Raw genomic sequence first — 15,315 nt, forward strand, 5'->3', positions numbered from 1 at the left:
GTTTTCTCGGAGTCTATCAGGACTACAACTCCCAGCATGCCACGTCCAAAGCCTAAGCTTATTGGCGGTCCCGTCTGGGTCTCTTGCGCTGTGGCAGTCACTACAGCCAATGGGAAGGAAGGATAATCACCAGAAACCAATCCTGGGGAAGTAGGGCGGATCTTTCTTGGGTTCCGGCTCCGGCTCCTACCCCCGCCGACCGAGGCGGCGCTGTACCTGACCGAGCGGCGGGAGCGAGGTGGGTCCTGTTTGGGCCTGAGGTTATAGGGAGGCGAACTCGACTTCGCGGGGAACTCCGAGCACCGCACCTTTCCTCTCACCGAGGAGTTGAAGGCTGCTGCTTTGCTCCCCAGACCCAGTGGTAGGCAAAGGGTCCCTGTGGTCCCTCCGCTCTGACCCCTGTCCCCAGGCCCGCGCGACCAGGCTGCTGTCCCCCGCTCCCACCCACGCCTCCTGGCCAGTCTCCTGTTGGCCTTTGAGTACTCCGCCCCTCGCCCCCGCTACTGACCGTACGTGAGGGGTTACCAGCCCCTCCTCCTCTCCCACCCCTCCTCCTCTCCCACCCCTTTGGCCCCAAGCCCACTGGTCTCCCTGAACCCAGCTCCTGCCCTCCAGAACGCTGTACCATTGGATTCCGCCATTAGCTTCTTGTTGTCCCACAACACACAACCCAGCCTCTTGGGCCCGATTCTCTGACACCTCTGATGGCACCTTTGCCCCTTCTCCCCTACCATCGCCTCGGACCCTCTGACTCTTTTAGTCCTTCTCTATCTCTGACCCGTTATTTAGCTCCGCTGTGAGTCCCTGTTCTTGAGCACCTTGTCCTTGTTCTTTCTAAGCTCCTCTCTCCACTTCTTCCCCTCACTTCTCGACCCTGAACTTTGGTCCCTTGGACGACATTCTAGCTTGGCCTCCTCCTTCTAACCCAGGCCCTTTGCCTTCATCATCTGTAATCACCAGCCCCATCTTCTTGGCTCTTACTTCTTAGACCTGGCCCCTTCTCCACTGTCTCAACAACCCCTTCCACCCAATCTGCTGTGCCTCTAGGAAGACAAGCTCCATAGGCCCCTTTCACCCTTAAATTTCTGAAATATGGCCTGAAAGTGACTTTAGCTGCACTGTCTTCTCAGTAGGTTGTGGGCTCCCTATCTCTGCAAGTACCAGCCTTGCTCACCCATCCTGCAAGTCCTCACTCAAGCCCCATCTCTTCCACGAAGCTACTCATCCCTCATCTTGTCAGAGGACTATGCCTGTGTCATCTGAACTCCCTTGGCACTGTTTTCTTTCTTTCTTTCCTTCCTTCCCTCCTTTTTTTGCTCCGATACTAGTGTAATGGTTAAAAGCCATTGGCTTTGGAGTGATGGGCATAGGCCTCAGTTCTGCCACTTATTTGCTGTGTGCCCTTGGGTAAGTTACTTAAATTCTGTGAGCCTCAGTTTTCTCATCTCTAAAATAAGGATGCTATGAAATGAAATGAGATGATTATATGGCTCTTATTCCATGGCCTAGCACTTCGTATGAGCTTCAAAAAATGTTAAATATTATTGCTTTCTGTGTAATGTTCCAGATACTGTGCTAGGCACTGAGGAGAGGGAGGATACAGAGGTGACTAAGGCACTGGTCCCCTGGAACTTACCTTCTGCACTATATGACAGTCTATTTCACTACATTCATAAACTGCTTGAGGGTGTAATCATAATCCTAAATCATTTTGCTCTTATATTGATCCAGCATTCAGCCCTTGGTAGAGCTAGAGCTTGATAAGAATAGCAGTGTTGGAAGTGAGTGGAGGCTTTGTAGCTCATTGCGTAGAGATACTGGAGCCCTACATGGGGTGGGCGGTGGTGGGGAGTGAATTAAGATTACATCTGTTAACTCATTCATTCAAAAGACATTTGAGGGCTGGTTGTGGTGGCTCACGCCTCTAATCCTAGCACTCTAGGAGGCCGAGGCGGGAGGATCGTTTGAGCTCAGGAGTTTGAGACCAGCCTGAGCAAGCGCGAGACCCCATCTCTACCTAAAAAATAGAAAGAAATTAGATAGACAACTAAAAAAAATACACACACACACACACACACACACACATATATATATATATAAAGTTAGCTGGGCATGGTGACACATGCCTGTAGTCCCAGCTACTCGGGAGGCTGAGGCAGAAGGATTGCTTGAGCCCAGGAGTTTGAGGTTGCTGTGAGCTAGGCTGATGCCACGGCACTCTAGCCTGGGCAACAGAGCAAGACTGTCTCAAAAAAAAAATTTTTTTTTTGAGCACCCAGCCTTGTGCTGCAGAATAGATGACTAAAATAACCCAGTCCCTTTGCTCAAGTTGCATATAAATTACCAGTGGAAACAGACATGCAAACAGGTAATTGCAAATCACTGTAAAAGCAAACACAATTCTGTGGGTGCATAAAGGAGAAAGTGGGCAGCAATCAGGAGATTGCTGAGGAACAGTGGGTGAGAATAGACACAAGTAAGCGTGAAATGCGTTCTAGAGACAAGTCTGTCCTTCCTCTATTCAACTCATTCAACAAATACTTTTAAGGATCTACTATATATGCCTGCCACTACTCTAGAGAGTTTGGGTTACATTAGTGAATAAAACAAAACAAAGATCTGAGCCTTCATAGAACTTATGTTTTAGCAGGGGAGGTAGACAATAAATAAATAATAGACATAGATAAATAGACTGTCAAAGATGAGATGTGCTAGGTGATAGGAGGACTGGGAGTATGTTAAGGGCTTGTAAGTTTTAAAAGGATGGTCAGAGAAGAGTGAATTTAAGTATGAAGGAATAAATAGTTTCTGATGTTTACTTGCATTTTTGAAAGTGAAGCAAGCCTATTATTTTTCATATTACTTATTTGAATTCTTCAGAAAACACTAACAAGGGCTAGTAATCTACAGCTCACCTCCTGTTGTTTTAAATAAAGTTTTATTGGAACACAGCCATACTCATTCCCTTATGTCTTGTTTATGGCTGCTTTCATGAGACAATGGCAGGCTAGAGTAGTTACAACAGAGATTTATGGCCCTAAATATTTGCCAAATATTCATTATCTGGCCTTTTACAGGAAAAAGTTGCTGACCTCTGCTCCTTAAAGAGTTGCGGTTCTGTCTGTATTTCACATTTTAGAAGATTGTATATAATCTTGTACTATTTATTTTATTTTATTTTTTATTTTTTTAATTTTTTTGAGACAGAGTCTCACTTTGTTGCCCAGGCTAGAGTGAGTGCCGTGGCGTCAGCCTAGCTCACAGCAACCTCAAACTACTGGGCTCAAGCAATCCTGCTGCCTCAGCCTCCCGAGTAGCTGGGACTACAGGCATGTGCCACCATGCCTGGCTAATTTTTTTTCTATATATATATTAGTTAACCAATTGATTTCTTTTTATTTATAGTAGAGATGGGATCTTGCTCTTGCTCAGGCTGGTTTCGAACTCCTGACCTCGAGCAATCAGCCCGCCTCAGCCTTCCAGAGTGCTAGGATTACAGGCGTGAGCCACCGCGCCTGGCCAATCTTGTACTATTTTTTAATTGAAACATTTTTTTCTTTCCTAACAAGATCACTTAAAAGATCTTTTTCATTCTTGTATTCTTCACAGGGCCTGACATAGTGTCTGCACAATTGTGATAGCACCTGCCATTTGCCGAATATTTGCTGAATGGCCAGCATGTGTCACACACTCTGCTGAGGATTACAGGCCTTTCCTCTCATACAGAATCCCACAGTGAGGGCAGGAATCATAATTAGTGATGAGGGAGTTGAGGCTCAGAGTGGCTGAATAATTTGCAGAGAGTTATATGTGTCACCGTTGTAATCCAGCCATGAATGGAGTCAGTACCGCTTCCTTCATTCTGTGTTGACTTGAAGGAATTATCAGTCTTTCATTTTCTGTCCTCGTATCCTATCATAGTTTGTGCTTCCCTCCCTCATCCCTTTGTTCATGTCACTGTGGACAGCATCTCCATCAGTCCGCTCTGCCTTTTGAAATGTTATTATTTCTTCAAGGCCCAGAGGAAATGCCACCATTCTTGTCTTATCAGAAGTACTTTTTTCTTCCCCTCCTTCCCTGTCTTTGTCTGTAGGAACCTGAAGGAGCCTATGCAGCTTAGCGAATATTTACTGATGTTTGTGTAAAGCATCCTCTCTGCTGGGCACTGTATGTATTTGGTTTTTTGGGGGGGGTGGGCAGTTAGTGTGGTTTGTACATCTGTGTCCATGTGTATTTGGTATGTGAGTGTGTGGCTTTGTGGTTTGAGAGTATGGCTGTATATGTGGGTGGTACATGAGTGTCTAGTGATGTATATGACTATATGTATGTGGTTGTATGTATGTGGTTGGGGTGTGTGTGTGATGTGAGAATGTATGGTTGTATATATGTGACTGTTGTGTGTGTGGTATGAGAGTATGGTTGAATGTGTTTGGTGGTGTGTATGGCTGTGTGTCATGTGGGAAGGTGGCTGTGTGTGTGTGTGTGTATGTCTGAGCCTGCATGTATGAGTATGTGTGTGTGTGTGGCTTAGTGTGGTGTAAGTTAGCACAGACTAAGAACAAACACAGCCCAGGCCCCCCAGTAGCTCTTGGAGGTCCAAGATGTTAACCCTTTTGTTGCTAGAGTATGGTGAGGTCTAGAGAGGTGTGGGTGGTAGAAATCTTAAGAGTCAAAGGTAGATCTTGTAAACAACTAGGAGAACCTCAACAATTAGAGGTTTTGTTAAGTTCATTTTGAAAGCAGGCAAATAGAGGTATACTTCTTTTTCTCCCCCCTCCCCCAGATGTATAGGTTTTTATGTTTAATCTTTTCAAAAAGATTAAGCATAAAAGGAGTTTTAGTTAATTTATAGTTAGGCAGAAAAGTTGAACTCATCCCAAAATAGAAGCTCCTTTACTTGCACATGAATTATAGTCTAGATTGTCATTTTTTTAGTGGTATTAAGAAGAGTGATATTATTCATATTGCACAAATATCACCTAATGGTGATAGACAAAGCTGGTGCCTTCTTTTTGTACTGGTGGGTAGCTTTAAATATCTGTGAAAGTTTGTCACTTGAAAGTTAGTAAAGGCATTCTATTCAAGTATTCCAGTTGATTGAGGTTATTTCTGATGGATGGTTCCATGGAGAAGGTGTATGCCCTTTTAAACAAAACAAAAGATTCCCTGTGGTCTGGCCTGACCCGAGGAATAAAGGTGTTGGCCATTTGTGTTCATTCCCAGGGTTCAGAGATGGGCAGTGAGAAGGAGCAGAGTCCAGAACCACACCTGCCTGAGGAAGGGGAAGGGGGTAAGCCTTGGAGAGTGGATGACTCAGAGGGTTCTTGTACCCCACCTGGGGAGAAGGAGCATGGGCAGGAGAGCCTGTTGGAGAGGACACAAGAAACCTATCCAAAAAAGCCATGGCAGAAAGTGACTTCCCCAGCTCAAGAACCAGAGGACCTCATTTTTCACCCAAGGCCTGAGGCAGAGGAGAAGCCCTTTGTATGTGCCCAGTGTGGCAAAACCTTCAATAACACCTCCAACCTGAGAACACACCAGCGGATCCATACTGGCGAGAAGCCATACAAGTGTTCTGAATGTGGCAAGAGCTTCTCAAGAAGCTCCAACCGCATCCGGCATGAGCGGATCCACTTGGAAGAGAAGCACTACAAGTGTCCCAAGTGTCAGGAGAGCTTTCGGCGGCGCTCAGACCTCACCACGCATCAGCAAGACCACCTGGGCAAGCGGCCGTACCGCTGCGACATCTGTGGCAAGAGCTTCACCCAGAGTGCCACGTTGGCTGTACATCACCGGACCCACCTGGAGCCGGCACCCTACATTTGCTGTGAGTGTGGCAAGAGCTTCAGCAACAGCTCCAGCTTTGGCGTGCACCACCGCACTCACACAGGGGAGAGGCCTTATGAGTGCGCCGAGTGTGGGCGGACCTTCAGTGACATATCCAACTTTGGAGCACACCAAAGGACCCACAGAGGGGAGAAGCCCTACCGGTGCACTCTGTGTGGGAAACACTTCTCCCGCAGCTCGAATCTCATCCGCCACCAGAAAACACACGTGGGTGAGCAGACTGGAAAAGATTCCAGCTGAAGTGGAGCCCCAGGTAGAGAGTGAGGGGGAGAGAGCAAGACACCCCAATCTAGTAGAGGAAGAAGATCTTTGGATTTGCTGCTGCCGCCTTGATCTCAAACTCTTCCATCCCACTTTAGAGAATGGTTTCCTGTTGCCTCTCAAGCCAGGATCTCCAGGAATTCCTAAGAAAGGACTCTAAGTGAAAATCCTTGCCTCTTCCAGGCCAATTTCTTGCCTTGGAAAGTCAGAGGACCCAGGTTTGGATTCACCTCTTTGGGATGAAAGAGAAGTAGGGTAGGCTTAGAACATGTTCATGTTGTTAGGGCAGCAGTGCCTGGCCTTTGAAGAAGTACCTGTGAGATGGGTGTCACTGCCTAAAGTCCTCCAAATTGTCTATGAACTGCTTAGGGCACACTGCAGTGGCCAGTTAGTTCCCATCTGCTGTGCCCCGACTATGCTTCTAGATCTCTGGACTGGGAGGAGAAGGGGCCTCTTTGGTCTGGAGAAGAGATCTGAGGTCCTGCCTTAGGAATGAAAGGGAAGCCTTCAGGGAGCCATGATCCAGGGATCTTCACACTCCCCATATTTGTTACTTGTTTTCCCTCCCCCAGTCTGCCTCTGTTTCCCCCAGAGTGATTAGTAGTAAAACTCTTCTATGAAAAGGACCTGTGTACTTATTTGGGGAAAAAGGGGAGCTGGGAGATTGTCCTACTGCGGCCATTCTGAAAGGGAGTTGAACTTCAAGAAAGACAGATGGGTGGGTGGCCACTCTGAAAAGCAGAGGGAAGCAGGCTGAGTCTCTGGGGCCTTTGAGGAAAAGGGGGAAAAGAAAGGAACTATCATTAATTGAGCATCTTCTCCATGCTATTGACCAGTCACATTTACATTCTTTATCTCATTTAGTTGTCACAGCAATCCTCAAGAGAATAAGATGAGGAAACAGAAGTGAGGACAAGTGAAGTCACTTGCTCTGAATCACACAGCAGGTACAGGGTAGAGCCAGAGCTCATACTTGGTCTCCTTGACTCCCAGCCAGGGCTCTTTTTCACTACATTCACCTTGTTGGCTTCTGAAGGAAAAGCCACTTAGGAGGCTGGCCTGGAGGTGAGAGTAAGTGTAGTCTCTTGATATGATCTTGGGCCATTTGCTCTATGAGAATTCAGTACCAAGCATGAAGACCTTTCCAACTTTATTAATTGAACACTTATTCTGTGCCTGGGAAAAAGGGCAGTGGCAGGGAGTAGGGGATGAAGGGTGTGATAAAATGAGAGAAATCTTAAGACCCATAATGAGAGTCTTTAGTAGTCATCTTTAGTAGCAATAGTTTAGTCCCCTAGGCTGGCACAGCTTGGCCAGATCATGCCAGGCTTCCTTTCCTGGTTTTGGCCTGGCTACACATGGCAGATTTCAATGTTTGCTACGTGGAAGTTTAGTGTTTACTGGGCTTTCCTCTAACAAATACTTAAGGCCCCTTTCTACCTCTGTTGTCCATCTGGGGCCCTGCTCTTCCAGGGTAAGGGGCCCTTTTCATGTGTAGCTAGTTGGCACGATGTGATTCTGGCACCAGGCTTGGAACTGACACCACCCACGACCTTACCTAACAGATGGGGACCCTGCTGCTGTCCAGGAAGCAATGTGCCAGTAACTTTACACTCATCATCTTACTGAATTCTTGCAACAACCCTGTGAAGTAAGAATTATCTGCATTTGCCATATGTAGAAACAGCCTGGCAGAGAGAAAGTGACTGGGCCTAAGATTAAAGAGCAAGTAAATGGCAGGGCCAGGAAATCAACCTACTTGTGCCCAAATCTAAAGCCTGTATTTTTTACAATACATTAGTAGGGCACTTTACAAAGCTCTTTTATTTCATACACATTTTCCTGTTCCTTGAAAATCCCCCCACAGAATATTTTAAACATAGTCACCCAAACTTGCATGTGTGAATTGGTACATACCCTAATAATAAAAGTCCCCATCTTTCAAATACCTACTGAATGCCAGTTATTGTACACTATTATCTCCGATCTCCATACTATCTTGTAAGGTAGTAGCGTTCTTCCCATTTTCAAAGTAAGAAAATTCTGTGAGGTTAAATGACCTGACCTATTGGCAGAGCTGGGGTTTAGATTAGGTATATCTGATCTCAAGGCCAAGCTCTTCATTATACCCACTACCAAGCTAGGTCTATTGGTCCCCTCTTAGTCTGAGAGCTTGGTATGAGTATCCTTCCAGACCTGGAGTCTTAGCGATAACTGGTGTGACTATGGGAGTCTCTGCTGCCAAACAGGCCCAGGACCAATGTACCAGGCTCCTGCTTTGATCGTGGGACATGATCCCCAGCTAACCTAATTTGCCCTTTTTTGACCCTAATTCCTAGGCTAGGGTGTCCATTTTGATTCATGCTTTTGAGTCCTGACTAGTTATAACTCTCTGACTTCCTTTTTAAAATTCCTTTATTTGCTCTTACATTCCCTTTTTTCTCTCTCTTCCTTTCTTCCCCCTTCTACCAACCTTTCTTCCCTTCCTCTCCCTCTCTTCCTCCCTTTCTTCCTTGCCTAGTAACTAGGAATACTGATTTTGACGACAACGTGGCCCCTGTGTTCTCCAGTGTAGGAGATTGGCACATAACCCCAGTTACAATGCAGGACGATAGATGTCTTTACAGTTGTACCCAGGGTGCTGTAGAAGCCTGGTTGTGGGAGGGTGGGGCGCGGGGGAGACAGTAACCTGGCCTGTGCTGGACACTAGAGCCCAGAAGTGAATGAGAGATAGTCCTTTCTGCAAGGAATGCAGAGGAAGAGAAACTCCTTGGACAAATTGCTGGAGGAACACAGGTGGGAATGGCTAACTCTTCAGAGGAGAGGAGAGGCTGAAGGATGATTGAATTTGGTCTGAATGAGTAGGTGTTTACTAGACAAAGAAAAGGGGAAGGTTATTTCAGATGGAAGGGAAGCTTAGTGTGTTAGCAAACAGTGAAATGTTTGATACAGAGTGCCCTGTGTGAGGAGAAGAGGTGGTAAGGTACACAGGGGCCAACTTGTGAAGGGTGCTGCATGCCAGGCTAAGAAATTTTGATTGTGGACAATAGGGCATTTTAGAGCAGAGGAATGACATGATCATGTTCACCCTTTAGGAAAAACACGTATGCTAGCGTGGAGGATGAACTAAAGGGGGACAAGTGATGGGAACATGTTACATGTTTAAGCATCAAGTGTCGGTTGGAAACCTCCTGATCCATGGAGAGCTCTGTATGATTGCCTCAGAGTCTTGCCAGTTCCACAGAACAGGAAAGTCCAAACTCTGCACAATTTCTACAGATTCCTGGGATTTACGGCCTCATAGTTTCCTCTTGCCTAAGGTTCCTATGACCTGTACAACCCGTCCCTGTTTTGTCTCCTTTATCCCTGTGGCAGAACTCAGCTCCTTCATCAGCTTCCCCAAGAAATTCTGTCACATGAAGCATTTCATGAGTTTAGAATACCTTCTAGAGATTGGGTGTTTTAGGAAGGAGTTGTCGACATGAATTTTGGGGGGACACAAACATTTAGTCCATAACAAAGTCTTAAGATCAAGGTGCTGGAAAATTTGGTTTCTGATGAGGGTTCCCTTCCTGGCTTGTAGGTGGCTGCCTTCTCACTATGACGTCATCTGGCCTTTGCTCTGTGTGGCTGAAGGGAGAGAGAGACATCTTTGGTGTCTCTTCCTCTTATAAACACCAGGCCTATTGGATCATGGCCCCACCATTATGACTTAATTTAACCTTAATTATCTCCTTAAAGGCCTTATTTCCAAGTGCAGTCACATTGGGGGTTAGAGCTTCTCAAGGGACACAATTCCCCCTATCACGTGACTGTGACGTGTGTGTGTGTGTGTGTGTGTGTGTGTGTGTGTGTGTGTGTGTGTGTGTGTTTGATGTCTACCGGGTGGTCCTGGTGTCCTGAGCCCCTCCACAAACACAATGCTCAGTGCTGCCCCAAACTCGTGGTCTAGCCACACAAACACCCAGACTAGCAGCCCCTGACCACCAACGGCCTCTGCTGCCTCTCGGGTCTGGAAAGGAGGCTGCCTAGGTTGTGGGGTTGTCAGTGGCTGCTGCAGTGAGGGGGTTCCTGGGGGAACTCTCCCCTGGCTTGGAGACCCTCAATGTGCTGCTCAGTCATCAAGGCAGAAATGAGATTTAGGGCTGGGGCTGCAGAGTCCCTGAGATCAGGGGTTGGGGTAGCAGAGAGCAAGTTTTGAGGGGTCCAGTCTGAATAATCAGATGTTGGGTCACCAGAGGACAGAGACAGGACCCACGGTCTGAGGTAGAGAGCTGTGGAGGGGCAGGGCCTGTCCTTGGCAATCTCAGAATGGGCAGCTGGTAGCCTGGGGCCTACCACTGAGGCCCATGTAGCCCACGGGGTGCCCATCCTCTTGTTGCCCAGAGGAGGGTTGTTGGGGCTTCTTGGCCTGGCTTTAGCTTGTCATAGGGGAGGAAGGAAGCCACTGTGACAGTGGGGTGCTCAGAGTTGCACTTGGATATGCCTATGAGGTCCTAGGTCAGGGAGTGGGACCCTGGAAACCCGGAAATTCAGGACCAGGGCTGGTCCCTACAGGTGCGATGTAGACACCTGCCCTTCACTCTCTGTGGCCCGGGACCCAGACCCCCTCTCCAAACACAGCTGGCAGGAGTCCCTGGGCAGCCCTTCCCATGCCACTTTCCTCCCTGGCTCCTCCCTGCACCTCTGATGTCGATATTTCAACCATATTCTCACCTTCCTGGAGTCTCCCGGCTTCCTGGACCTAACCGCCCAAGGCCCCCCCTCTGAGTCCCAGGGTCTAGGACTCCCTGTGCTGAGTCCCCCAGAAGCAGCAGCAGGATCAAGTGACAGGGACTCTGGATTCCAGGGTCCTATCCCAGGAGTCTGAGGCCACTTAATACGTTGGTTGTGGCCTGGAGACCTCACCCTGCTGAGTGGCCTGAGTCCACTGTCACTCAGTAGGGTGGAAACATCTGTGTCAGCTTGGATCTTTGGAAACACTTCAGATCCCGAGTCTGACATGGGAGGGGAGCGGCCCTTCTGTGCAGAGCCGGGTCCTGCTGCTCTGAGCCCAGGGAGACCTGGGCAGGTCCTGGCTGAGCCGGAGTTGGGGGCTCCTGTCTCTGTCCTCTCCCTGCGGCCACACGGTGTCGCCGCCACGCTGCTGCTCGGTTCCGCAGAGCCACCGGGAGGGTCCGGGCCGAGTCAGGAGGAAACGGGGACCCTGGGCTGGGCGGGCGAAGGCGCCCCTGAGCAGTCCTGCCCTGCACTGGGGTCGGAAGACAAGACAGCGCAGCAGCCTCATGCCGTCCCTGAGTTTCTTTTTGTTTCTTTCTCTCCCCTCACTTACCCTCCCCTCCTCCCTCCCTCCCTCCTTCTTTCCTTTCTTCCTTCCCTCTTTTGTTTCTTGACAGTCTCACTCTGTCACCCAGGCTGAAGTGCAGTGGCGTCATCAGAGCTCACAGCAACCTCAAACTCCTAGCCTCAAGTGATCCTCCTGCCTCAGCCTCCCAGAGTGCTAGGATTACAAGGATGAGCCACTGTCCCTGGCCTATTTTTGTTTTTTACAGTTCTTTACCATTTTAAAAAAAATTTTCAATAGATTTGGGGGATACAAGTGTTTTGTTTTTTTTTGTTACATGGGATAAATTGTATAGAGGTGAAGTCAGGGCCTTTAGTGTACCTGTCACCTGAATAGTGTACACTGAACCCCATTGGTAGTTACTGATGTCTCACACTCCTCTCACCCACCCTTAGAGTCTCCAAAGGCCCTTACTTACACCACTGTATGTGACCATGTGTACCCATTGTTCACTCCCACTTCAAGTGTGTACACGCTGTATTTGTTTTTCCATTCCTGAGGTACTTCACTTAGGATTATGGCTTCTAAGTCTTTCCAAGTTGCTGCAAAAGACATTGTTTCATTCTTTTTTATGGCTGAGTAGTACTCCATGGTATATATACCACATTTTCTTTATTAACTTATTAGCTGATGGGCGCTTAGCTTTATTCCATATCTTTGCAAAGTAAATTGTGCTGTGATAAACATATGAGTGCTGGTGTCTTTTTGATATACTGACTTCTTTCCCTTTGGGTAGATCCCCAGTAGTGGGGTTGCTGGACTGAATGGTAGGTCTACTTTTAGTTCTTTAAGGAATCTCCATACTATTTTCCATAGAGATTGTAATAATTTACATTCCCATCAGCAGTGAATAAGTGTTCCTTTTTCACCACATCCAAGCCAACCACAAATATTTTTAAAGTAACAACCAGGAACTATTCAAGGCAACAGAAATATAGTTGTGAACAATGGAAATCCCTGTCCTTGTCCTCATAAAGTTTGCATTACAGAGGAGAGAGAGACTACAAGCCATTAAAAGGAATATATTCTTAAATGTTAATAAAAGGGTTGTGAACAAAAGCAAAGCAGGTGGGGATAAGAAGGGGGCTGGAGATGCCACGTGAGGTGGGCAGTCCATCCAGGCAGATCCTCTGGGGGGACATCTGAGGGGAAGGTCAGGCAGGGAGGGGTCCCTGGAGATGAGTTTCCATGGGAGGCTCTGGGGTGTGAACACCTAGGCAAGCTGGAGGAACCACGCCGAGGGCAGCCTGAGCCTGGGCCCCACGGCACGGCCACATCTGGGGAAATTGGATGGTCACTGGAGACGGTCTGGCCAACCAGAGGAATTTTTCATGTAAATTATTTGAAAAGATCCTTCAAGACATTTTAAAAGGTTCCAGGGGAAATCTTCCTCCCTCCCCAGACCCCAGGCGCACAGGAGACGAGCATGTTACCAATGTCTCAGGTATCCTTCCTCAAAACAAACTATGCAAATGTTATTGTTATTACATCAAGAAGGAGAACTGAAAAGAAATAGAGAATTGAAGAAAATGTTACTGTTTTTTAATATTCCAGGGTTTGCCATGAGAGGTCTGGAGAGAGGGGTTGTGGGGAGGGGACAGAGACTCAGGCACAGGGCCAGGCCTGGTGGCTCATGCCTATAATCCTAGCATGCTTGGAGGCCCAGGCAGGAGGATCACTTGAGAGTAGGAGCTCGACACCAGCCTGAGCAAGAGTGAGACCTGTCTGTACTAAAGATAGAAAAAATTAGCCAGGTGTGGGGGCATGCACCTGTCGTCCCAGCTACTGAGGAGGCTGAGGCAGGAGGATGGCTTGAGCCCAGGAGTTTGAGGTTGCTGTGAGCTCTGATGAAGCCACTGCACTCTAGCTGGGTGGACAGAAGGTGACTGTGTTTCAAATAAATAAATAAATGAGAATATGTTTGTGGAGTGAATGGATGCACACAAAGACTGACACGCAACAACTAACACCAACACACAAATGCCGTCACACCGACACAGTCTCAGACTCACACTCTTGAAGTTTAGTTTTCATTCAACATGAGGTTGTTCACATTTTTCATGTCATTATATATTATTAATGTTCACATTTTATCCAAATTATTGTGAAAATTGAAGATTCCTCAAGTTCGAAGGAATAGCACAATGGTCAGCTAGATGTAGTCATTTTAATATTTTGTCATATTTACTTTATGTATGTAATAAATTATATTTCTATAACTTTTGCTGAAACACTTGCAAATTACTTGCCAACATTGTGACCTCATTCTTAAATACTTCAATAATCATCTCTTAAAAATAACATTTTTCTTCAAACAATAACGTTATTACGGTGAAGAAATGACTATAATCCCCTAATATTACAAAATGTCAAGGTAATATAAAGTTTTATTAATTACCCTGCAAACGTCTTCCCTTTGGAGGCACGCAGAGCCAGGAGCCCTGGGCCTCTCTGTGGTTTCCACCTTCCCACGACCCCTCCCTGCAGCCCCTGGAGAGTGACACCCTGGAACACTGAAAAGGAGAAACATTTTCTTCTACTCCCACTTCTCGTTTGTTCCCACTGAGACATCTCATCTGTTCATGTGTCTTATGCCCCTAGAGAAAGAGTCCCAGGGTTTTCCCTCCTGTTTTCGTCTCGCTGGGTTGTGGTCCCTGAGGCCAGCTGAGGGCATCAGGACAGTGCAACCAAACTGCCATGTGGAGCAGGTTACTCTGCCGTCCTTCTAGATCTCTGAGCTGCTCATCACATCTGCTCACTCCACACCTGAGCAACCTGTGAGGGTCACAGCAATTTTCCCAATGGCCTAATGGGGTCCTGGCATTTGCTCTCTCCCTGGTACTGTTGATGCTCTTGAGAGGATGAGCCAGGATGTCCACGCTGGCGACACGGAAAGGGGAGGCACAGTGCATGGAGCTACGGGGTATCGCTCAGTTCTTTGCAAGCTCATTTACTCCGTTTTCCCTATTTGGGGACAACATCCCCGTGTCCACATGATATTCTAGTGTGGACACGCACATCGGGACTATGAGGGCTGAGAGGAAGCGCCCCTAGGCCTCTGTCCCTTCTGCAGGGCAGAAGAGGGCCCTGTGCCAGGGTCACACATGGGCCCAGAGTGGCCACCCCAGCAGCAGGTGTCAGGGCAGACCTGAGACCTGGGTGACCCCACTCCGATCTCTCAGAGTCAAGACTGAATCTGCTAAGACCCCTCCTCCCTCGGGAACTGGGTCCTGTCATTGAGGGTCAAGACAGGGTCCACACTCACATTGAGATGCAGCCACCGACCATCCTCACCTCCAGACACAGCCTGGGTGACAGCCCAGCCCTGCTCCGCCCCCTCTTCTCACAGCCTTACCACTGCCATCCCCTTCAATTCCACCAGGACTGATCTTGTCACTCCCTTTCCTTGTTTGTCTCAGTCACACTCGGTCCCCAAATGTCCTGTATGTGCATCCCCACAAGGCTTTGCACACCCCCACTCTGTCCCCCCATGCCTCCCCCACCTCCAGAAATCTTTCCACTGCGCCCCAGGAATTCTCAGCCCGTGGTCAGCACCTACACAGCCCTCTCTCAGGGTGTCCTGCACCTCACAGCTCCAGCAGATACCTGGGTCTCCTTGAGGACATGTCCTCCCCCACGTCCGCTACATGGACATATCTCCCAGGGAACTTGTACTCTGGGCCGGGAGGTGGGGAGGTGTCCTTGCTCCTCACTGAGGTGCTCAGACCTTTCTGCTTCCCTCCTGCCTAACTCCCCTAACCTGTTCTCAGATTAGGGCCCCACTTCCCTCATTGTCACCATCCCCTTTGTGCCCCAGGCCCTTCCCTCCATCCAGGATCTTGTAGCTCCTGGTTCACTGTGTC

General features: G+C 48.1%; 1 protein-coding gene across 3 annotated transcripts; it reads left to right on the forward strand.

Moving 5' to 3' along the window:
- Positions 1-175: 175 nt before the first annotated feature.
- Positions 176-6,731, forward strand: ZNF691 (zinc finger protein 691). Of its 3 annotated transcripts, XM_012748495.2 has the most exons (3): positions 245-361; positions 4,094-4,167; positions 5,224-6,731. In XM_012748495.2, exon 3 carries the CDS (start codon positions 5,233-5,235, stop codon positions 6,085-6,087), a length of 855 nt encoding a protein of 284 aa, XP_012603949.1. In that variant the 5' UTR covers positions 245-361; positions 4,094-4,167; positions 5,224-5,232; the 3' UTR covers positions 6,088-6,731. The 3 variants fall into 3 exon arrangements, with proteins under 3 accessions (XP_012603953.1, XP_012603952.1, XP_012603949.1); XM_012748499.2 differs by lacking the exons at positions 245-361; positions 4,094-4,167 and adding an exon at positions 176-238; XM_012748498.2 differs by lacking the exon at positions 4,094-4,167 and having other exon boundaries at positions 233-361.
- Positions 6,732-15,315: the final 8,584 nt, after the last annotated feature.

Source organism: Microcebus murinus, chromosome 2 (assembly GCF_040939455.1).
Source record: "Microcebus murinus isolate Inina chromosome 2, M.murinus_Inina_mat1.0, whole genome shotgun sequence".
NCBI classification, from domain to species: domain Eukaryota; kingdom Metazoa; phylum Chordata; class Mammalia; order Primates; family Cheirogaleidae; genus Microcebus; species Microcebus murinus.

Bases quoted from the DNA above. Each gene is read 5' to 3' on its own strand.
- ZNF691 (XM_012748499.2), top strand. From the start codon at position 5,233: ATGGGCAGTGAGAAGGAGCAGAGTCCAGAACCACACCTGCCTGAGGAA.